Below are 25,720 nucleotides of genomic sequence, written 5' to 3'. Positions count from 1 at the left end.
ATACTGAAAAACTGAAGAGGGTGCAGAGAAAAGCCACAAAAATTATTTGAGGGCTGGAAAAAATTCCTTCCCATGAGAGACTTTGTTTATCAAAAAGAAGATTGAGAGGTGACTTGATCAGAGTATAAGTACCTTCAAGAGAAGAAAGTACCAGGTGCTAACAAGCTGTTTAATCTAGTAGAGAAAACCATAACAAGAATCCATGGGTGGAAGTTAGTCAGATAACCTCAAATTAGAATTAAGTGACAAATCTTTAATGGTGAAGGTGAATAACCACTGGAACAAATACCAAGGAAATTGGTGGATTCTCCATTTCTAATATCTTCATATCAAGACTGAAAGATATGTCAAACACCAATTATTCAGGAGTAACTGGGTGAAATTCTATGGTCTGTGTCATTCAGGAGGTCAGGCTTAATGATCTTCTAGTCTTGAAGTCTGTGCTGCCATTTCCCATCCTGTACTTGTTCGAAGGATATAGGACTTCTTTCTCCAGGACTGTTGGTGTGATACATATAATGAGCACACATTTCCTATATAAAAATCGGGTCTGAGGAGGAAATATTGGGGTGTGTGTGTGTGTGTGTGTGTGTGTGTGTGTGTGTGTATATTACACACACACACACACACACACACACACACACACACACACTTCCCTGTGGCCCCAGATCCGCAACCCATTGCATGTGGGGGGGGGGAGACCCCAATTGACTGTTCATACGTGACTTCGTATGGGTTCGGGGATCCCCTTGTGCACAACATGTAGCAGGATCAGTGCCAAAAGGAGGTGTACTAGGTTGTTCATCAAAAACTATCCTTTAATGGAGATCCTAAACAACTTTATATTTTAAATAAACCATATGTATACTTTGTACTTTTCTGCTGAGGAAGTTGTTTTAGAATCAACAGAAAACTCTTACTACTTCCATACAATAAATATTTTCATGGCATGTACAAGAGAAAGTACTTAAAAAAAATTCTATTCTGATTTGTTTCAATCTGGAGTAATACAATTTCTTGCAGCAACCGTTGACTCTTTTTTTAATCCATTTTATTATTTGAACTCCAGAAAATTTGCCATTGCTAGTGCTGTCAAGTAAAATGTTAGGAGGGAATCAGAATGGAATATTTTCACTACTGAAAACTGCTATGATGTTCCATCTACTTAATCTTTACTTTTCCCCCATATCATATACTTCCAAGTTATGAACTCTTTCCTAAAATTATTAAGAAGTTCAGATATGTTAGTTGATGGTTAGTGGTTTAATCAGACTAGGTAGTTACCTAATTGTAATAGTATATCACATCACAGTAACATTGAGTCTCAGCCAATTGGAATCCTGGCTGAGTCAGAAAGTCATGAGGCTCCCAAGCATGAACATTTTGTAAAGAGATACTGCACCAGTGTAAAACAAGGCTTGTGGTAGTGTGGCTTACCCTGGGGTGAGTGCAAGCGCCATTTGGCACCATTACAGTGTGCCTCTGTTAGGGGTTTATGTTGGTGTGACTACATGGATATAATTTATATTACAAATTTCCCTCATCTAGACAAACCTTTAATTTATCTCTTGAAGGCATAGGAGCAAGGAACAGTATTGCCATTGCTAAACGTTAAAAAATATGAATGGTTTTAAACCAATGAGATTTTAAAAATCATTACATCACACTTTTTTTGTTTTATCATTTGGGAAAGCCACCCATTCACAACGTGTATGTGATCATTTCAGGCTCAAAATGAAACCTTAGTGGACACACACAATGCATCCTCCCTGCTTGTTGACTGGCAGGATTTCCACATAGTTCCCCATATCTCAGGGTATAGGAAAGGGTGCCATTTCATTCCTCTCCCCAGTTTGACAAGATAGGCAGCTGCTCCATTCCCATTCTCCTTGTATGCTCCCCCAGAGATTCTGCCCCCTACTATCACTTGCCCCTGTATTTTCCTCCTTTTCCCACAGTCTTACCCATCACATTCTCCCTCTGTTTCCTCATGTGCCCCTTTACTCCCTCCAGTCTGTTTCCTGCCACACATTCCTTGACTCCTCATTGTTTCATGCCCAGTTTCCTAACATTTCCCACAGGGTGGATTTGAGTTAAATCAAATTGATTTAAATCACTAGTCAGGAAGACTCAATTAAATCATGGATTTTTACATAAAAGTGCATTCTTGTTGGTTGGGATAACCTTAACACACATTCTTCACAACTCAGAGATAGATGTAGGTTTCATTTTTAAAGTGATTTAGTTTGAAAACTTTTCAGGTTAGTTTTACAGTTATATCAGAAAATGAATGATTGTTTGGTTATTTCATTTACCAAAGGTAATTGAAGAAGATAGTTCACCTCCCAATGACTTCATAAATATCTCCAATTCAACAAGTTAATCATTAATATTTGGAGGATTTTCTTGCCATGCTGTATTAGGAGGAGAACATCACCAGTCAAACATTTTTAAATTGTTTTATTTAACTAAAACAACAACGTTATGTTTTCTGGATTTTTTTTCTTCAACAGCAAACATATAATATTTTAACAAAACAAGCATATGAATTTTTGATTTTAGGTAAACATTCAAAGTTTTTTCTTTTTTTTTTTTTTTTTTTTTTTTTAAAATCACGTTTGTTTTTGTTAAAATTGTTTGCGTGTTCAACAGCATGTGTTCAGCATTTCTCTTAAGCCCAGTATTGAGAACATTGCCTGTGACAGAGCTATCTATTTTTTCATGATTTTGTTCACTAACAGATTAGGCTAGTTCTTGATATAGTACTCAAAACAGTCCACTACTGAGTTCCATTGCACGGCTTGTGGGAGAGTTAGCTTGGTTCCTCCCACTTTTTTCAGAGCAGCTGCTGCAAAGTGGTTGTTATGGAATTATTTTGGAATTTCAACAACATTAGCCTTTATTTCTGGAACACTGAAGTCTTTGGCTAAGATGTGCATCAAATGAACACTGCAACCATATGTTATTAACTTGGGACTCTCTTCTAAATAATTTCTTCTTGTATTGGGTACATTTGCCGCATTGTCTGTGACCAAGCTGTGACCAAAATATATATATATATATATATATATATTTCATTCCTTCCCCCCTCCCTCCCCCAGTTTGTTATAGCTTTTACTGCTACTTCTTGTATGTATTCTGCTGTGTGCGGATTTTCTGATATATCCATTGTTTCTATAAGGAAGACCTTCCCTTCTTCTGTTGTCACACAAGCACATAGAACAGGATCATTGTGGACATTGCTCCACCCATCAAGACACAGGTTAACAATTTTACCCTCTAGACCCTTTACACACTGCTTAATTTCTCTTTCATACACTTTATCCAGCAATTTGCCTGCGACATCTGCTCTGTTGGGTGGACTGTATCCTGGTCTTAATGACTGAACCATGTTACTGAAGTATGGGTTCTCAATCATACGGAAAGGAGAGTTTGTTGCATAAATAAACTAGGCAATTTTTCATCAATTACCTGTTTTTGTAGTCTGCTGGTTCTTATCACAAATTTATCTATGATTGTTTCTGGATGATGGAGATTTTTCTTTTCTTTTTGCTACAGGTGATATACTGTGGCTATGTGACATACATGATGTGACTGAAACACTATAATTGGCAGATAACTGAAACTGTAGAAAATGGTGGTCTTGAAGGTTGATAGTCTTCAGAATCGTGTATGTTGAGGATGGAGTCTCCAAAACAAAATAAGTCAATGCAGTTATTTAATTATTACCATACTGCTCATTTAGTATTACTTATTGCATTCACTGACACTCAGTACTACTTTAAAGGTGAAATTGTAAAAGGAAGATCTGCTTATTTCAGCTATTTATTTTTTTATCACAACTGCATCTAAAATGATAGTACAGTAGAGTAACTACTATATTTTTTTGTTCAAACATGAGAATTCAATAATAGTCTAGAAGGAAGACAGGCAATCCTTAAGAAAAAAGTATGAAATAAAAAAGTTCACCAACCTGAAGGTCCTGCATGTTCAGACTTTCATCATCTTCAACGCAGCTTCCTCCTGAGAAGGAACACTTCTCATGATGTTTCATTCGGGCAACCAGGCCTTCCATTTCTTTGTTACAATGTTTGCATTTTGCACGCATGCCTGTCTTTACCCACAGGTAGGGGAACTTCATAAAGAGACCCAGTTTGGGAATATTTTAATGGTCTGCTGCCATTATAGGTTTTCCTTTCTAGTGAGAGAATGATATGGTATATCTAATGATGAGCTGGCAAAAGCTGAAGAACCAGTTCCTTCAGTCGCTCCAGGTCTTTGGCAGCACTGAAGGACCTGCTGCCGAAGACTCGGAGCAAGTGAAGGACCCGCCGCTGAAGTGCTGCCGAAGACCCAGAGCGCCACTGGGTGAGTTCAAATTAAAAAGGGATTCTCAGGGGAGCCTCCCCAGCCAAGAGCTCAGGCGGGCCAGACAGGACGGTCCCACGGGCTAGAGTTTGCCCACCCCTTTAACAACTGGTTCTAAACTGGCTTCAAAATTTAACAACCAGTTCATGCGAACCGGTGCAAACCAGCTCCAGCTCACCACTGGGTGTACCTCAAATCAATGACGGCTACACTCAGAAAGACCTCAAGACTTCTGGAATATGCTGCTCAAACAGTTTCACTTTTGTTTCTAGTGCCTCTACCTTCCGTCTCACATTTATCTCCAGATTTCTTCTCCTTGTCCAGATCTATTCCGCCCCCAACAATCTTCTTCATTGAACTTTTTGAAACTTTGCACTTCTGGGAAGAGGATAGGGGATTGACTCTTTCTGTATGCAAATTTGCAAAGGGACAATAGAGTTGAGGTCTATTATTTCTCACCTCTATATATTTATTTATTTAAAACATTTTTGCTGTTAACAAGCATGTTATCTCTGGAGACACAAATCCACAGTTTGAGAACTGCAAAACTAAATCTCTGATGGTGTCTTCTAGACTGAGCACTGAGTCCCATTGGGTATATAGAAAGATTAACCTAAATAATCTATACAGAAGCCCCTGGAACCCCATAAGATTAGGTCCCTAATCCATGAACTATTGAAACTCATTTACAAAACTTTTCTTAAATATTACATGAATATATTGTCTCATACTATAGAATTAAAATTTATAATCCCTATTCCATGATGAGATATCTGACTATACTGTACCTGTCTTTAGATAGGATTTTTCCTCAAAAACCATTTTATCAAAAAAATCAGTTTTTTAAATAAAAAAAAATGCGATTTAAAAAAAAATCATTGATTTTTATCCACCCTGATTTCCCTTCGTGATGTCATCACAGTTCCATTCCTGGTCCCCCACATGTGAAATTGTCCCCTCACCCACAACTGTTTCACATTTGGGGACAATATATACCTTCAAGTCGGCGGCACTGCTAGGGTACCCGCATGGCCCCACATTATGCCAACATTTGTATGGCTGACTTAACCAACACTTCCTTAGCTCTCGTCCCCTAACGCCCCTACTCTACTTGCGCTATATTGATGACATCTTCATTGTCTGGACCCATGGAAAAGAAGCCCTTGAGGAATTCCACCATGATTTCAGTAATTTCCATTCCACCATCAACCTCAGCCTAGACCAATCCATACAAGCGGACCATTTCCTGGACACTACTGTGCAAATAAGCGATGGTCACATAAACACCACCCTATACCGGAAACCTACTGACCGCTATACTTGCCTACATGCTTCCATCCAGGACACACCACACAGTCCATTGGCTACAACCAAGCTCTATGATACAACCACATTTGCTCCAATCCCTCAGACAGAGACAAACACCTACAAGATCTCTATCAGGCATTCTTAAAATCACAATACGCACCTGCTGAAGTGAAAAAACAGACTGACAGAGCCAGAAGAGTACCCAGAAGTCACCTATTACAGGACAGGCCCAACAAAGAAAATAACAGAACACCACTAGCAGTCACTTTCAGCCCCCAACTAAAACCTCTCCAGCGCATCATCAAAGATCTACAGCCTATCCTGAAAAATGATTCCTCGCTCTCACAGATCTTGGGAGACAGACCAGTCCTTGCTGTCTATTGCTGTCCTATCCTGCAGATATCCCCCCAATCTGAAGCGCATGCTCTCCAGCAACCACACAACAAAACTACTAACCCAGGAACCTATCCTTGCAACCAAGCCCGTTGCCAACTCTGTCCACATATCTATTCAGGGGCCACCATCATAGGGCCTAATCACACTATCAGGGGCTCGTTCACCTGCACATCTACCAATGTGATATATGCCATCATGTGCCAGCAATGCCCCTCTGTCATGTACATTGGCCAAACTGGACAGTCTCTACGTAAAAGAATAAATGGACACAAATCTGACATCAGGAATCATAACATTCAAAAATCGGTAGGAGAACACTTCAGCCTCTCTGGCCACTCGGTAACAGACTTAAAGGTGGCAATTTTGCAACAGAAAAGCTTCACAAACAGACTCCAATGAGAAACTGCTGAGCTTGAATTAATATGCAAACTAGATACCGTTAACTTGGGTTTGAATAGAGACTGGGAGTGACTGGGTCATTACATATATTGAATCTATTTCCCCATGTTAAGTATCCTCACACCTTCTTGTCAACTGTCTAAATGGGCCATCTTGATTATCACTACAAAAGTTTTCTTTGTTTTTTTTTTTCTCCTGCTGATAATAGCTCTTAATTAGCCTCGTACAGTTGGTATGGTTACTTCCACCTTTTCGTGTGTGTGTGTGTGTGTGTGTGTGTGTGTGTGTGTGTGTGTGTGTGTGTGTGTGTCTTCTTACTATATGTTCCATTCTATGCATCCGATGAAGTGGGCTGTAGCCCATGAAAGCTTATGCTCAAATAAATTTGTTAATCTCTAAGGTGCCACAAGTACTGTTATACCAATAAAATAAAAACCAACAGGATCTTATTAAAGGTGAAAAGGCAAAATACCACATTCATTGTGAATACAAAAAGAACCATAGTTAGCAGTTAGTTATAGCTATAACATTCCATTCAATCTCATATTTATTCTCACACACACACAGGTTCTGCAAGGTTGTTATCATAGTTACCAACCTTAGAGTTGCTCATGCCAAGCCACTGGCCAGGTGGCCTGGATATGAGGAGGGAACAGGGCCTTGTCAGATGCACATCTGATGCTCCTGGAAGTTGGTTTGCAGAATCAGACCCCAAAGTTCTCACCTTCTAGAGTCCATTTTTATAGGAATTTCTTCCTATGCCAGTCTATGGGAATTGCTTCATCATGCTGTTGCTGAATCAATCAGCACATTCCTGACGTCTCCATGCTGCCAGATGCATCTTGTTCTTTGGTTCTCCCATTCTTGAGGCTGTTGGGTGGATTCCAGACTGCCCTCCGGGGGGGTCCTCTAGTTATTTCCACTTGACTCCTCCTTCAGCAGATGGATACTGGATTCTTAGGCTGGCACCTCCCTGATCATTCAGTTATTATCCACACCAAGCATCCATCCGCATACATCCTCTATCTCTATTTTAATCACAATTGTTAACAAAGCAAGATGAATACAACAAAAGGGTGGGGAGTCTCTGGGTGCTGTTTCTGTTGTTACAGAGTATTGCTTTGAGTCTCTCTGTGTGAGTAGTTGTTACAGAGAATTGCTTTGAGAACAGACTCTGTCTTAGAATGTACTAACACAATTAGCAGCTTGCAGGTTTCACACACAGAGGGAGAGAAACAGTACCAAAAACCAAGAAACCTCTTAATTAGTAATACCCTGGAATTTAAACTATGGGGAATCACTCATTTGTGATTTTAATACAGAACTTCTTTATGATCCAACAGTACTCCTGTTCTTTATATGTAATAGAATGTTTTTGACTCTTCAGTTTATAAATATTGAAAACTGAAATATGAGCCATATGTATAACTTCATTGTCTACACATTTTGGTTCAGTATTTTCTCATTCTAGTGTTCAGTATTACAATTACACATTAGTATTAAGCCCACTGTAGTCTATTTGTACAACCCCAAATTAATCTACTTATGTACTGCCTGTGTAACCAAAATTTGAATATGCAGCTAAAAGTGTTGTTTTGCATTAACAAAACCGCTTTTAATATAGAAAATGCCTTAAACTCGGACTACCTAGCTTTTTCTAGTGTGATTACAACCATGATTTAACCTGGTAAAAATCACCCGCGCCATTCCTGCTTCCTCAGGTGATGATTAAAGGGCCACCATCTTCCCTAAGAGCAATCTGGCATTAGCCCCATTGTTGATGATGGGAGATGGTCACTTTGGGTCAGAGCAAAACTTTGTACAGTTGAAGTTTTGATGTTGAAAAAGATTGAAGAAATCACATGTTCATGAGAATCCTTTAAAAATACTTGGAATGACATTGTGAGAGATGGCAATATTGCAGACTTTGGCAGCAGAAAAAACAATTGGTAACTTGCTGTACTTGGAGCCATCCTCTTTAATTGGTTGTAACTCATTACTGTTGTGACAGGTTAACCGGGATGCAGCCTGGAACTGGGTATCACTGAGTACTCTGTCTTACCAGCCTGGGCTCCCTCTTGCACTGTGATTCTGCGGCAGGTACTGCATTTACACAGACATCCACAGACAGGAACATACCCAACTGAGTTACAGGAATGCTTTTGCCAGCCACTCATGAACCAATAATAGTTCCATCCAATTCCCCAAGCCTAGGACCCCAAGGCACTACTGTCCTGTAGATTTCCCAAGCACTTTAACCAAAACACACTGTTCTAGGTAAAAAAATAAAACAGGTTTATTAATTACAGAAAGATTTTCAGTGATTATAAGTAGTAAGCCTACAGATAAAAGTTGGTTATCTAAGAAATAAAAGTAAATTCACAATGTGAGTTCTATAAACTGGACAGGATTTGAATCAAGCAGTGTCTCACCCTGATAGGTAATACGTGCAGGTTACAAATCTTCCATACACAAGCTGGAGCTCTCCTTCAGCCTGGGACCACCTCCGCAGTTCTGTCTTTGGTCTCCAGACGTGTTTTCAGGTGTTGAGTTGTGGGGGGAATGAGGACAAGTGATGTCACTTCTCTTTTATAAAAACAATGAGGAATCCTTGTGGCCCTTAGAGACTAACGATTTCATTGGGCATAAGCTTTCGTGGGCAATAACCCATTTCATCAGCTTGCTGGAAAGATCCTTGGTTATGTCTCCATTGTTTGTGCTACCTCTGAGAAGTCTCAATTGTATACAGTTCTTGGGATAGTCCTTGGGAATGTGGATTCCTATAATGGGCCATCAGCATGTCTGGCTCCTCCATTGTTGCACCTAAAAGGCTGGTTGTGGTTGTTCCCAACTTCACAACATTTTTTAGTAACTCACATATAGCAAAACTTCATAATTTCCCTACAATGATAGCACATACAATCCAACAGGATATTAATGTTCAACAGATCAAGACTTTTAAAATGATACCTTACCATACATACTCTGCACAAAATATATAGGTTTCAGAGTAGCAGCCGTGTTAGTCTGTATTCGCAAAAAGAAAAGGAGTACTTGTGGCACCTTAGAGACTAACAAATTTATTAGAGCATAAGCTTTCGTGAGCTACAGCTCACTTCATCGGATGCATCCGATGAAGTGAGCTGTAGCTCATGAAAGCTTATGCTCTAATAAATTTGTTAGTCTCTAAGGTGCCACAAGTACTCCTTTTCTTTTTACAAAATATATAATAATTCTTTGACCATGGTGAATATGGGGATTCCAGGGTGCTGCTTTGAAGCACAACATTTGATATGTCATTTACACTTTGTCACTTATAGCGCATGCATGCATGCAGGTAGTTGTGATGTCATTAGATTTAAACAAAAGGATCAGAAGAACAATGGTGTGAGGAGGACTGTAATTAGGAGATTATGGTCAGATGGATAATTAAAAAGATCTTTATTTAAGGTGGAACGAATGTATAACAATATAGTGAAGTTTGTATACTGACACATTTGGCCCATATAATTTAATGATGTTAATTGTGAAGTATGTGTCTACATTTTGGTTAGTCGCCTTACTTTTTTTCTCTAAAGTATTTTATTTAAGTAATTTTTTTTTGGTGGGGGGGAGGGGTGGAAGTACTTGGTTGGTTTCTAGGTACTAGAGCAGTAGTCCCCAACCTTTGTGGGAATAGCGCATTGCTATTCCCAGAAGACTGTGGTGGGCGCTGGATACCCTACTGCCAAAATGCCGCTGAGAAGCTGCAGCGGCAAGAAGTGCTGCCACCGAGAAACAGCATCGCTTCTTGGCGGGCAGTTCTTCGGCAGCGGCCATGGCCAATGCTCCGGCAGGTGCCATGGCGCCCATGGGCATCGCTTTGGGGACCACTGTACTAGAGTGACCTGAACTCAAGGAATACTTAAGATAGAATTGGTGTGACACCTTTGATGTTTTGCATGCAAAACAAATTTCAGAAAGAATGGTCATTATTTGTCTTGCTTAGCCATAAATATATATTAAGCAATCCAATCCCACTGACTTGAATTTCATTAGCTGAAATTGTAAATGTGCTTTGACTTCTGTATTGAATATATTAGTCATTTTAAACACCTTCTGGTATTATTAAACATTGATATAACTTGTTGAAGCATAAGGCTAGATAAATGAGAGAGAAAAATAACCTTTTGTTTATATTTCAGAGAATGCAGAGTCCATTGATCTTAAACAGTTTTTTGACCTACACTTTTCACATATATATTATGTGTTCTTTGAAAATTTTGTGACTATTGAAGTAGGTCTCAAACAAAAAGGTAAGAATTTCAGATGTTTTTCAAATTTGAAATTTCTTTCTTTGCAGCTGTTTATTGACACTTTGAATCAGGTTGGCCTTGATTGCATCATTTGTGCTCAACTGTTTGGTACTATCTGTGTGGGCTGAGAGATCCAAGGGAGGTTCACCAGTTGGATCATTCTTGGCAAGATACAAAGGGAGAAGCTACTGACACTCAGATGGGGCAAGGAGATACAAGCTCACCTGCTAGCCCTTCTAATCTTCGTGCAAATTTGAGGAGCCTCGAATTTTAAGGCTAGCTGTGTTCTTGTAGATTTAAAGAAATAAGTTTTTATTTCCCAAAATATACTCCATGTTTTATAAAGCGTGTGGTATAATTTGATCTGGAGGGTGGGACAGGTCAAAAAACATCCTTTGTTAAAAAGTTCTTTAATTCTCTCTTGTTGAATGTTATAACTCCATCCCAGAGCTTGCGTTAATATTCTGTGAGAGAAAAATATAAACCAGAACTCAAAACCTTTTTATCTAATAGTGCGGTTTCACATTTTAATCCAATTTAAAAAGTGAAATCTAAGTTTACTCTGAAACCTAAATAAATTCCACTTACATCTAGGTTTTGTATTGTTATCCCTGCAAAATATTTTGCATTTTATATTTTTAGTGACTACACTAGTCATTAGCTCCATAGTTACAGTTGGTTTCAGGTGTGTTCATTTATAGACTCTAAATATAATGCCAAAATATAGGGTACTATTTTCAACCAATCTAACTCCTTGCAATGAAAGGAATGTGAGAAATCTACTTTCTAGAGATGTTTTGTGTATTTATATTTTTAGTCAATGGGCCCTTAAATGACTTTTCATAATGAAAACTACATAATTTAAGGATTCTTTTTAAATTTAAATTTAGGTCACAAGTCTCAGAGGGAAGAATTAGATGCTATACTTTTTATTTTTGAGGTAAGATGTTTTGAATCTTCCAGTATTGGTTTTTTTTGACTCGGATAATTTGCCAGAAAAGTTATTGAGTTTTAACACAATGGAATTGTAAGATTAGACTGTTAGAAGTTGGAGCAAACCTGGAGAGAGCAAATCATATCATTTCATGGGGAGGATCAGTGAATATGGCTTTGGTAGGGCCATTGCCTGCTTGCTTGGATGCACTACACAGGTTAAATATTAACTGCTCAAAAAATAATGTATTCAGTGTAGTTGTAACAGTGTCAGTTCCAGGATATTAGAGAGACCAGGTGGATGAGTAGTAGCTTTTATAGGACCAACTTCTATTGGTGAGAGAGAAGCTTTCCAGCCACACGCAGCTCTTCAATTCTGGAAAAGGTACTTCCAGCATCATAGCAAAATGCAAAGTTGCGCTGATTGTTTAGGGTAAGTAGTTAGCATGTATTGTAAGGGACCATTCAAGGCAGATTGTTATTAACACCTCTGCAGTCATCCCTGGATCCTACACATGCCTAACACAACATGTGGCATACCTCATTCAGTGCACTAAATGCCCCAATAACAACTATGTGAGTGAAATCAGACAATTGCTATGCTCTCAGATGAACTCTCCCAGGATATTTTTGTCTTTTTATCATTTTCCTATCACCTGTGGGTGAACACCTCACAAAGAGGTCAGATATAGAGTGATCGATCAGTCCTCACCCTCAAAGGAAACCTGCACAACACTTTCAGAAGACAAGCGTGGGAGCTTAAATTGATCACTCTGCTAGGTACTAAAAATCATGGGCTGAACAGAGACACTGTATATATGGCTTATTTCAACAATCTGTAACCCGCTAACCCTCTCTTTTTGTCCTATGACTGCAGAGGTGTTAACAGGCCACTCTACCTTGAATGGTCCCTTTAGACCATTGTGCTAGTTACTTGTGCTAAACAATCTGTTCCACATTGGATTTAGCTATGATGCAGCTTTCCCAGGCTTGAAGAAGAGCTCTGTGTGGCTCAAAAGCTTCTCTCTCTCATCAACAGAAGTTGGTCCAATAAAATATATACCTTACCTACTTTGTGTCCCCACAAAGAATGTAATTCAATAGTGAATCAAGCTATTTCTAGCTTGTTATATACTGGAGGTGGTCAGATACATGGGAAGACACTATAGAAATACTTGTTCATTTATATAATTACAGAGAAATGCTGCATATGCATATTTAATTTGAATCTTGGATGCAGATAAAAGTAATTTTCTAAACATTTGCTTATCTTTTTCCTGTTTTTTTGGGATGGGTGGATGCCACAAAAAGACAGCAACATTAATTAAGAAAACTTACATTTTCTCCTTGATAACTGCTGTTAATCTTTGGTACTTCTGGCATACGTTTTTTAGGTAATAACTGTGTAGTATGGATTGTTGGCTTTTCCTTTTGTAGAAAATTTTACAACTTCTTCCAGAAAGGATTCACCAGAGGTGGCAGTTTCATAGTATTGGTGAGTTTGTATTTAAAAAAGAAGTTTTTGTTTTTTTTATTATAAGTGGTTTAAAAAAAAATAGAATAAAAAAGATACTATATAAAGTGTAATTGAGTTCTTTAGTGTCTTTAGCATGATGATATAAAGGAGGGGATAGGGATTACTTACTTAAAGTGGCATAATAAGGAGCAAGGACTTGAAACTTCTGCAACTTTTAAAAAAGAAACTTAGTCTCGATGTTCTTAAGCTTCTTAACAATAAGGTAACTGATATTATGAAATGTTTTTTCTAGAGAGATAGTTAAGACACTGTGACACTTGGAGATCACTCAGACAAGCAAGGGCTTCTGTCACTGCCTGCCTTGTAACTTTAGGTGCCTTATTGCTATGGCTCAGGACCCTGATACCAGTAGCCAGCACGCAAGTATAAAGTCTCACCCTGGCTTCCACCAGAATAGTTACTCCTTTCAGGGTTTCAGAGTAGCAGCCGTGTTAGTCTGTATTCGCAAAAAGAAAAGGAGTACTTGTGGCACCTTAGAAACTAACAAATTTATTTGAGTATAAGCTTTCGTGAGGAGTCCTGAGTCTCCCCAAATCAATCTACCCCGAGTTCTTAACTACTAGACAGCTGCACTTTTCCCATCTGGTTCATCACCCTCAAATGCACGAAACCTGACACCCTCCCCCCACCCCTCCCAAGGCAGCAGCTTGCTTTGGTGCATGCACTCCACATAGTTCGCACACTGGAGACCTGCTTGGGTTAAAAATAAACAAAACATTTTATTTGATAGAAAAACCATAGATTCAAAGAATAATTATAAGGGGAAGCAAACACATACAAGTTACACAGAAGATAAACATAAAGGTGCCACCACAAGCTCTCTGCTTTCAAATTAAACTCCCATTTCTAATAAAACTTGCCTATTGTCTCTGAAAAGCTTCCCATCATGCCCACTGCCGCAGTCGGGATCCAGCGTTCAGACAGTCTCTCACCTTCAAGACTGTCCCTCAGGTTCTGGATAGACTTCACTTCAAACCTCTTCCCTTTTAAAAAGGGTTTGCAGGGTTTTTTTTGTTTTTTTTTCTGTCAGATTAGTGATTCAGGGTGGGGGAAGTCCCCTCTTGACTTTATAGCTGGGGTGTTTCAGTTCCTTCCTATAATGTTAATGGTTCATTAGTTATCTTTTTAGGATTGTACAGTGCTAGGTGCTTGGAGCTAGTCTCGTCTGCTTGGTGAGGAATCCCTTCCCAGTCTTCACTATTTACCACCCTGTTGTGAGGTGGAGCTGAATGTTGTAGCACAAATTATTAGCATAGTTTTTTCTCTCTGTATAAATGCAAAACCACCGTCTGTATACATCTCTGCTAAAGACCATTAAGTTCAGAACATTACAAGGTTTCATAAAAGACATTACTTGACATACTTTTTTTAACGCAATAATTGGACCCTGATTGTCATAGGCACCATTACTGGAGTTTTGTCTAAAAGAACAATATTAGAGAAAATATAAAGATAGTGTAGATGGAAAATCCTGCTCTATGCCGCGAGTTAAAGTAGATGACCCAGGAAGTCCTTTTCCTGTCTGGTAATGATTTAATGTAAAAGAGAGAAACACTGGAACACAGGCTATCCAGTATGACGTTAAACTAGGCATTTGAATAGCAACAGCATTGATGAATTAGGAGGATTTGCCCACTTGTGCTTTTATTTACACCATCCTACAGTTCTATAATTTTTTTTGTATTGATTATGAGAGAAGTAACAGATCTTGTAGAAGGTGATCTCCCCCCCCCCCTGGCATTGAGGTAATTGTCAGAGGATATCAAGTTCACCAAGAGTAAATTAGAGATTGCCAAGGACTTGCTTGAAAGATTATCAAGTCTGACCGAGAACTCTGACATCCGAAGTTAAATAAAGAGCAAAGAATATCTTTAAAATGTAATTTCCTTTTAGGCTTGATTTTAAAGAAACTGCTTCATACCGGAAATTCCTTAAAGGTAAGGAAAATAAATATATATCTTTGCTTTTGCATTTTTGATGTGTATATATTGTATTTCTTAGAATAATCACTGACCCAAAACTAGTAACACTGACTAACAAGATTGATTACGTTCATAATAGACCCCAAACCTGTCAACTTCTATGCACCTGGTTTAGTACCTTAAGAAGTCTCATAGAGGTAAGCAGGTGCATAGTGTTTGCAGGGGTGGAGCTTACATTTTTGCTTTCAAGAGGAAAGAAGTCCTAATTTTTACTTTATATGTGGAGAGGAATAGTTTTTGGCTCATTTATATAATATGAGACTTCAATCTTTTTCTATCATAGTTTTGATTATGAGCAGAAATATCTAATTTTTTAAGAAATATATTTTGTAACACTTCGATTACTTTTGAGGAAAAAAGAGTGGTATTGTTGACATGCCCTCTGTTGCAGTCCTTTACTGAAAGGGAGATTGTGCCAGGGAGTGTGCAAAAATAGCACTTTTGTACTCTACAGACCTGGTCCTTTTGCATGTGCATACGAATAAGTAAAGGAAGCTATTTGCAAGTCTACACACTAGAGTGTAATGCAGCTTAAAAAGAAGAGTCTGACAAACAAAAAACTGCCCCTTTTTTCCCCTTTTAAGATCCGTCGAGAAGGTGTGCGTCTCTTCCTCTTGTGGTTGCAAGCACTTCAGAATAACTGTAGTAAAGAACAGCTGTGTATGTTTTCTTGCTTAATTCCTGGATTTTCATCACCACAATCCGAGTATGGACCTCGAACACTAGATAATCTCATTAACCCTCCACTTAATGTACAAGAAAGTAAGTAATTTAGTAACATTACCCAGTTCTTTATATGGTCCTATTTCACTAACTTTTCCATTGCTCAGGTACTGTAGAAATAACTAAAGTAAGTAGTCTGACATGCTTTCTGTTACCCATGGGGATTATGGAACCAGTAATGAGTGCAGCTGTGCTCAGGATTTCTAGGATCCTGGTGTTCTCATTGACCCTGACCCTTATTTCTCTTCCCACGTCTTTTAGGAACATACATGTTTCTTTACTGCAGCAGAGCAGTGGTCCAGCTAATCCAGTATCTTGACAGTGGCCAGTACCTGATATTCAAGTGAAAGGTTTATGAACCACCACAGTGGACAATTATAGAATAACCTTCCAATAGGAGAAACTGTAACCTCTAATTGGGGCCTTATGCCCTGAGGCATAACTACTTGTATTCTCTTATGACTTAATTTTTATTCTAGCTAATGCAACTGGATATTTTCATTATTCATATGAATGATCCTTTGATTCCTACTAGATTCTTAGTCTCAATGATTTCTTGGGACAGTGAGTTCCGCAGGTCACTCAGTGATACAGCCACAGGTATAAATGTTGCTCCATCTCCATAAGACCCCTGTATGAAGATTTATTTCAACTTCACCTTAAAAAAAAAAAAAGAGCAAACAGATTCATAGCATCATCTCCTATCATATTGGTTATCATAACTAGAGCTGGTCAGAATTTTCTGACAAAACAAGCTTTTATTAGAAACTGATTTGTCAAAATGTAAAATATTTTGTGGAAACGTATTCATTAAAAAAAAAAAAAGTACTTGTGGTACCTTAAAGACTAACAAATTTATTTGAGCATAAGCTTTGGTGAGCTACAGCTCACTTCATCGGATGCATGCAGTGGAAAATACAGTGGGAAGATTTATATATACACAGAACATGAAACAATGAGTGTTACCATACACACTGTAACAAGAGTGATCAGGTAAGGTGAGCTATTACCAGCGGGGGGTTGGGGGGGGGGGAAATAAACATGGGGATATAGTTTTACTTTGTGGATGAAGTGAGCTGTAGCTCACGAAAGCTTATGCTCAAATAAATTTTAGTCTCTAAGGTGCCACAAGTACTCCTTTCCTTCTTATAGGAATATAGTGCTGAAGAGACCATTGAAGGTCACTTCATCCATTCCCCTGCATTGAGGCAGGACCAGATATACCTAATCTATGCCTGATAGGTGTTTATCTAACCTATTCTTAAAAACCTCCAATGATGGGGATTCCTCAGTCTCCCTTGTTGCATGTATCCTAGATCTTAACCCTCCTCATAGTTAGAAAGTTTTTCCCAATATCTAACCTAAATCTTCCTTGCTGCAGATTAAGCCCATTACTACTTGTCCTATCTTCAGTGGACATGGACAACAGGTGATCACCATCCTCTTTATAATAGCCCTTAATATATTTGAAGACGGATATCTAATCCCCTCGGTCGTCTTTTTCTCAAGACTAAACATGCCCATTTCTTTCATCCATCTTCATAGGTCAGGTTTTCTAAACCTTTTATAATTTTTGTAGCTCTCTTCTGGACTCTTTCCATTTTGTCCTTTTCTTTCCTAAAGTGGGTATCCAAAACTGGACACACTACTCCAACTGAGACCTCACCGGTGCCAAGTAGAGCAGAGCAGTTATCTCCTGTGTATTGCATACAGCCCTTCTGTTAATACACCCCTGAATTATATTAGCCTTATTCACAACTGCATCACTTATTCAATTTGTGATCCCCCTATAATTCCTAGATTCTTTTCTACAGTACTATTTCCTAGCCAGCTATTCTCCAATTTGTATTTGTTACATTTGATTTTTCCTTCTGAAGTTTAGTACTTTGCACTTTGTCTTTATTGAATTTGATCTTGTTGATTTCAGACCTATTCCCCAATTTGTCAAGGTGTGTTGAATTCTAATCCTGTCCTCCTAAGGCTTTCAAGCCCTCCTAGGTTGGTGTCATTAGCAATTTAATAAGCATACTCTCTACCCCATTATCCACATCATTAATGAAAATATTAAGTAGTACCAGACTGAGGACAGACTCCTGTGAGACCCCCGTAGATACATCCTCCCAGCTAGTGAACCATTGATAACTATTCTTTGGGTATAGTTTTTCAACTATTTGCACGCCAGCCTTATAATAATTTCATATAGACCACATTTCACTAGTAGGCTTATAAGAATGTCATGTGGGATTGTGTCAAAAATTTACTGAAATCAAGATAAATCACATTTGCTGCTTCCCTCCTATCCACCTGGCTGGTAAAAAGGAAATCAAATTAGTTTGTCATGGTTTGTTTTTGACAAATCTATGTTGGCTATTGTATATCTCCCTTTTACCTTCTAGGTGCTTATAAATTGATTGTTTAATAATTTGTTCCAGTATCTTAATTTATTTTTTATTTTTGGACAGCTCAAGTGACTGTAGAGGAAATTACTCCACTTGTCCCTCCACAATCAGGAGATAAAGGACAAGAAGATCTTACAAGCTACTTTCTAGAAGCACTTTTGAAATACATAGTAATTCAGGTATGTTCCATAGGTTGAAAACAGAAGAAAAGTAATTATTTTTGATCCATCTACTGTAATGGACCAACAGCACTGTAAACATACACAGGAATGATGAATTATTTTGTTTCACCTTCCAAGAGCGTATCTTATAGAAAATATATTTTCAGAAAGTGTCCATTTCTTGTTTGTGCCAAGGTCCACAGATCAATCATAGTGGATGCTTCAGCCTGCTTAAAGCTTGGGAGCAGAACCAGACCTGTCAGTCACTGATAGGAGGGGAATGCCTGGCCTTTGGAAGTTACCTCCAGTTTTTTCTGCCCCCATGCGGCTGATGGTCTCAACCCAACTTTACCTGCTGCCAAGCTTTTTTGAAGAAAAATTTCAAACTTTATTTCAAATGTTTAGACTAACAGTTTAATCCAGTAATATGTCTGTCTAATTCCCTGGTGCATCTGTAGGGCGTCATTGGAGCTGAGGGGACAATCTCTCCCCAAAAATCCACTTTTGCTATTGGGGTGTTTTCAGCAGTTAATGCTCTTGCAGACTTCAGGGAGTGTGCTAAGTTGAGGAAAACCCAGAGGCAAAAGGGTCTTACTCAAAAAGGGGATGAAACATGTTGTTGGGGAGCTCTGCTGGCTCTGCAGGCAGGATGCAGTTTCACTCTCCCAGCACAAGCTGGATAGAGTCACCTTAGCTCCCTTCCTTTCCCAGGGCAGGAAATGAGCCAGGCAGGAATGGAAAAGAATTTGCTCTGGGGTAGCCAGCCCTTTTCTCCCCAAAGTACATGAGGGAAGTGAAGTGAGAAGGGCAGACTGCCAGATGGAAGATTGCACCTGAGTCCTATAGCCCATTAATCAGACCTCTGACTGTGGAGCTCAGCTGCTGCCGCCGCCGCCTTCTCTCCCCTGAACCAAGGACACTGGACACTGCTGATGCCAGTGAATGCAGTAAGGGGCTTTTGGGCTCAGCTGCCACCTCTAACTCTGCTCCCCTGGCAATCCCAACTCATGGCCGAGGCTCAGACCTCCTGGGAAAACAGACTTATCTGATGCATGTAAATTCCATTCAACAGAGAGGGATCTAGTTCTAGGGAGTCAGTACCTTTCTTGAGGAACTCGGGAGAGGCCCGTTTATGGGACCATAAACCAGGCCTCTTGGAGGACAGGGAGATCACTAGCCTTTTGACATATTTTTGGAGTCTTCTGAGCCTGATTTCATACTGCCTCTGAAGCAGGCTTACGGGAAAAGACTCTGAAAGGGAAAATTAATTAGTTCTGTTTTCCCTGCTCACCTTACTGAGTGCAGCAGAGCAGATAATCCTCAGTGCCTGTTTCAACTTCTCAGCTCCAGAGAGTGCAGCATAGCAGATCAGAGCAGAAAAAACCAGGCCATAAACATATGCTGATGCCTGTTGGTGTGCGCCCCTCCCTGAACCTCCCAAGGGAATTCTTTCTCCTAAGGGGAAGAAGACCTCCAATCCAAATCAATTGCAAATCAAATATATCTAAACACCAGGGGATAGATTGTGAGGCAAGAGTTCACTGTAAAACTAAGCTTAGGAGATCTACAGCAGCCCAAGACAACCTGTAGCTATGTATTCCTTCTCATGTAGCCTTGAAGGATCCAATAGTGGGATAGGAATTTCCTACCATGCCTAAAAGAATGGGAAAGTATTGGGCTATCATTCCCAGCTGCCATTGTGGGTCACTATGGCCTAATGTCCAGATTATTGTTCCCAGCTTCTCTGCCTCTCCACTGCCTCTACTTCCTCCCCTGGGCAGATGGTTATGGAGTGATGAAAGGGGCAACATCCCAGATCTGGAAGAGTCAGCAGGCAGTAAAGGGTTTTCTTGACTCGCCCTTTTTTTCATTCTTTCCCCAGCTTCCATTTTATAAGGCCAGTAGGCTCCCAATTGTGTACTAGTTAAAATTTAATGTGGTATCACTACTGCATATAAATGTGGCTATCCTGATCAGTGATTTAGGATTTTTAACTGGGGAGATTTTTACCTGAAAGACTGGTCTCTTCACTATACACACCTTTCAAAGTTAGCTATGCATGGGCTGGCATCATTTCAGTCCCCTCCCTGGGGCATGAAAACTTCCAGGTGTCATTAGTACAACAAAAATAAACGAATAAGAACTGTCCTCTGACTCCCTAAGTGCCCCTGCATACTTTTACAAGCAGTGCTAATGTGGGTGGATAATATTGCAAGTAGGGCTGTCAAGCAACTAAAAAAAATTTAATAGCGATTAACCATTAAAAAAATAAAATGGAATACCATTTATTTAAATATTTTTGGATGTTTTCTACATTTTCAAATATATTGGTTTCAGTTACAACACAGAATACAAACAATATAGTGCTCACTTTATATTTTTGATTACAAATATTTGCACTGTAAAAAAACAAAAGAAATAGTATTTTTAATTCACCTCATATAAGTACTGTAGTGAAATCTCTTTATCATGAAAGCTGAACTTACAAATGTAGAATTATGCACAAAAAATAACTGCATTGTTTTATTTTTCAATGTAAAACTTTAGAGCCAAAAGTCCACTCAGTCATACTTCGGCCAGTCACTCAGTCAAACGAATTTGGTTACAATTTGCAGGAGACAATGCCTGCTTCTTGTTTACAATGTCACTTGAAAGTGAGAACAGGCGTTTGCATGGCACTGTTGTAGCCGGCGTCGCAAGATATTTACGTGCCAGATGCACTAAAGATTCATATGTCCCTTCATCTTCAACCACCATTCCATAGGACATGCGTCCATGCTGATGATGGGTTCTGCTCGATAACAATCCAAAGCAGTGCAGACTGTTCATTTTCATTATCTGAGTCAGATGCCACCAGTAGAAGGTTGATTTTCTTTTTTGGTGGTTTGGATTCTGTAGTTTCCGCATCTGAGAGTTGCTCTTTTAAGACTTCTGAAAGCATGCTCCACCCCTCAGATTTTGGAAGGCACTTCTGATTCTTATACTTTGAGTCAAGTGCTCTAGCTATTTTTAGAAATCTCACATTGGTATCTTTGCATTTTGTCAAATCTACTGTGAAAGTGTTCTTAAAATAAACGTGCTGGTCATCCGAGACGGCTATAACATAAAATTATATGGCAGAATGCAGGTAAAACAAAGCCGAAAACATACAGTTCTTCCCCCAATTTGTTCAGTCACAAATTTAATTATTTTTTAACGAGCATCATCAGTAGGGAAGCATAACCTCTGGAATGGTGGCCGAAGCATGAAGGGGCATACAAATGTTTAGCATATGTGTCACATAAATACCTTGCAACGCCAGCTACAAAAGTGCCAGGCAAATGCCTGTTTTCGCTTTCAGGGGACATTGTAAATAAAAAGCAGGCAGCAGCATCTCCTGTAAATGTAAACAAACTTGTTTGTCTTAGTGATTTGGCTGAACAAGAAGTAGGACTGAGTGGACTTGTAAAGTTTTACATTTTGTTTTTGAGACCAGATATGGAGATTTTTGTTACAAATGTAAGTTGCACTTTCATGATAGAAAGAAAAGGAGTACTTGTGGCACCTTAGAGACTAACAAATTTATTTGAGCATGTCTCTAAGGTGCCACAAGTACTCCTTTTCTTTTTGCAAATACAGACGAACGCGGCTGCTACTCTGAAACCTTTCATGATAGAGATTGCACTACAGTACTTGTAGGAGGTGAATTGAAAAATACTATTTCTTTTATCATTTTTAATGCAAATATTTGTAATAAAAATAATAGAGAGCACTGTACACCTTTTGTATTCTGTGTCGTAATAGAAATCAGCATATTTGAAAATGTAGAAAAACATCTGAAAATATTTAATAAATTTCAATTGGTATTCTATTATTTAACAGTGCGATTAATCACAATTTTTTTTTAATTAAGCCATGAGTTAACTTCAATTGACAGCCCTAATTGTAAGGAAATTGGGCTTAAAATTGTGTGACCAAGAGCTTCTTCCTGCATAAAAAGTGAGTGAGGGGGAAATGGGATTCAAATCCTGTTTCGTGTATAGTGGGTCTCTGGTTCTTGGCGTAAGACACCCAGCCAAAGCAGTTCCCAGCTGTCTGAGTGATACAGTGGGAGAACTTTTTATGGAAGGCTGAGACTATTCAGTCATCAGTAAAGTCAGCTTACAATCCTGAGTCCTGCCAGGTACTGTGGAATGAATACTGATGATATGGGAAATTAGAAGCACTCTGAAGTACAACATGAGAAAATATCTCTTTGCAAGAGATATCTAGAACAAGTGCAGGGTCAGTATCTGATCTCTATTGCTCATCTCTATTCAGAGATATTTGCAGGCCTCGTAACCAGCTCCATGTGGAGTAAGATCCCATGTGATGCTAGACTTTCTCAGTTTGGGAATACTCGAGCTACATGTATAGCTTTGATCAGATGGGATCATTGGATATGGTCCAGAGGGGAGACCCTGTGGAGCTGTGCAAGAATATTAGAAACAGCTCTGTCCCACTCCCAGTCTCAACAATCCCTGGATAGGCCACTACATGAATGAAATCATCCATAATCTTTCTTCAGATCAGAGCATTAAAACCCTCTCCCCATCCTACTTCTATCGTCTGGGAATTGAGAACAGAGCACAGCCTTAGCTGAATCATCTAGATAAGTTCCTAAAGGAGATTTTTCTTCAAGAATTCCCATTTTACCATCCTCAGACAATTCTTATGTTTTGCAGACAGATGGCAGCCTTTTTCTTTTCCCAAATTTGATCATCATTTGAACTGACGTGTGATTCCAGGGTCTGTCTCTGGGATCGTAGTAGCAATATTATTGGCTTTAGAGAGGGTAGAAGTTCACTTATCTCTTCCTGGAAAATGTTTTTGATCAGGGTTCTATAGAGAGAAGACTGAAGAATACATAGTTCAGGAACCAAATCACTCTGTCTTTTGATTCAGGTTAAATAGACACATGGTGCCAGTCATAGGCCTGGGGAGGATGAATACTGTTGGGCACAAGGTATCCTATGAGAAGATTGTTTCTGTGACACCACACCATTAGGGCCATCTTCATCTTGTTAACAATCTCAACCTTCATTGTCTAATCATCTCATTAATTATCCTCAACTGTGGATAATTTTCCACAACTGTGAACATTTAAAATACATGAGAAAAAATAATGCTAACATGAATGTTTGTTTACTTTTATCTGTAGAAATTATAAAAATCAAATTTTGCTAAGATTCGGTATAATCATTTAAACATTTTAAAGAAAAGGAAGTTTTGTACAATCCAATATTAAATGCTTAATTTGGGCATCCACCTTATTCAACTCTGCAAGGTCATTCAGTATGTTCTTGGAACCTCATTCTGCATCTTCCAGCACTACCCAGATTGAATCTCTGAAGGAAAGTGTCATTATATTTCCTGTCCATTAGAGTAGCTTCCCAGTGGCTACTGTCTATAATCAGATGGCTTTTTCTTTTTTATCTGAGGTTGGGAGCTTTCTCTAACAAAGTACCATTATAATACTTTTAAATTCAGATGGGTACTCTTCATAACTGTTGTGGCATCCATTCCATGAGTAAATTCAAGAACTGTTCCTACTTCAATTAAGCATCAGAGTCTAGTTCTTAGGAGCACTCACAATTGCAGAGCAGAGTAGTCCTGTACTGAGATCTGCAGATGGCCATTAGTTGACCAAATTCTGCATATTGGTCATCCGATCGTAGCTAATGCTACTTCTCTTCTTTTGCAGAAGAGTTCTCGGTGTCTTAGTGCCCTCGACTAGATAGATTTATATACAAGTATCTCCTTTATCTTGTTTTGGAAGTTCATATTGAAGGATAATCCCAGATAGGGCACTGCTTTGAAAATCCCATTCTGTTGGGTCTGTGGAGTTTAGCATGAAGAAGAATAGGAAAACTTCTCAGTGCTTACCTGAAAATTTTCCTACTTTGAGTACTAAGGTCCACAGATCCAGCCTATTCTGGAGACAAGTGGATTATCCAGGACAGAGATGTAAACTGACATTCAAGGATTTGGGTATGTTGTCAGTAGGTTGAATTTACCATATTCTGCAGTTGGAGAAATTGAATCAATATACTTTGAGGAAAAACAAATCAATCTCTAATTTAAGAAAGTAGTTTTGAATTATGCTGGCTGTAGAAGTTACATGAACTGGAAGGAACTTCAGAAAGCGGAGCATACCCTGGCTGTCAGTGATTGACAGGTCTGGTTCCGCTCTCAAGCTGCAGGCAGGCTGAAGTACCTATTGTAACAGATCTCTGGACATTTTTGCACAAAAAAGAAAGGAATCTTTCAGGTAAGCACAAATACCTTATAAAATATAAAAGTATATCTTTGAAACAAAACAGGATGATTTACTACAAATTAAACCCACTTCTGGAGGGGCCACCTCAGGCTTGATACTCTTAAAAGTATGTAATCTCTGATTTCAGTGGGATTCTGCATGTGCTTAAAATTACATGTATGGTTAAGTATTCTGCTGAATCTAGAGCTTAGAGGAAAAGATTTGCATAGTCTTACTAATCTCTCAGATAGTCAGTCCCTCCCAACATTTTCAAAATGTAACATTATAATTATTAAAATGCATACAATCCAGTCCCAATGTAGTAATTTCTCTTGTATAATTAAGTAATAGGATCTCTCCTCTTACTCTATCTTTGCTCCATTTAGCAAATCTTTAAAATACATTTGATCTTTAATTAAAACTGAAATTTGTTTGACTTTTGACAACTTAAAAAAAAATACCACAGCAAACTTCTGAAACATTTGATATACTTGAGAAATATTGAAACAAATATTCCATGTTTCAACCTCAAAAAGTTTAATTTTTTTTTCTTTAAGGTCAAGAGTTTAGAATGGAAGAACAAGGAAAACCAAGAAAAGGGATTTTCATTCTTGTTTTCATATTTTAAAAAATATTACTTGCCTTATATTTTTCCAAACATCTGTAAGGAGACTAGTTTGTATAACCCTGTACTTGGTAAGTGGTGTTTAATGATTGTACAGATGCTTAAACATTTTGTAACTTACAATATAGAGATACAGCTTTTTTTGAATGATGCTGCTTGCAGAGAACTTGGATCAAAAACATTTCCCTTACTGTTAGGAAATGTGGCCTTTATCTATAATGTACGGTTTCAATTCTATTGAGTTCACCTGTATTAATGGAAACACCACTTGACCTCTCTTTTTAATTATTTAACAATCAGGATGCTGTATTGCTCTG

General features: G+C 38.6%; 1 protein-coding gene across 6 annotated transcripts in view; it reads left to right on the top strand.

The window, feature by feature from the left end:
• RALGAPA1 (Ral GTPase activating protein catalytic subunit alpha 1) overlaps nt 1–25,720 on the top strand; it is a 240,622-nt gene that overhangs the window by 13,530 nt on the left and 201,372 nt on the right. For all 6 annotated transcript variants that reach the window (XM_038407488.2, XM_038407491.2, XM_038407485.2 and 3 more), the window contains exons 2-8: nt 10,656–10,766; nt 11,657–11,706; nt 13,137–13,194; nt 15,130–15,173; nt 15,803–15,980; nt 18,404–18,519; nt 25,336–25,474. In XM_038407488.2, the coding sequence (XP_038263416.1) occupies nt 10,656–10,766; nt 11,657–11,706; nt 13,137–13,194; nt 15,130–15,173; nt 15,803–15,980; nt 18,404–18,519; nt 25,336–25,474 (696 nt within the window). The remainder of the gene's footprint in view (nt 1–10,655; nt 10,767–11,656; nt 11,707–13,136; nt 13,195–15,129; nt 15,174–15,802; nt 15,981–18,403; nt 18,520–25,335; nt 25,475–25,720) is intronic.

The sequence above is a fragment of the Dermochelys coriacea genome, chromosome 6 (assembly GCF_009764565.3).
Source record: "Dermochelys coriacea isolate rDerCor1 chromosome 6, rDerCor1.pri.v4, whole genome shotgun sequence".
NCBI classification, from domain to species: Eukaryota; Metazoa; Chordata; order Testudines; family Dermochelyidae; genus Dermochelys; species Dermochelys coriacea.
Note: the sequence above shows the minus strand (reverse complement) of the source record. Positions and strands in the feature narration are given on the sequence as shown.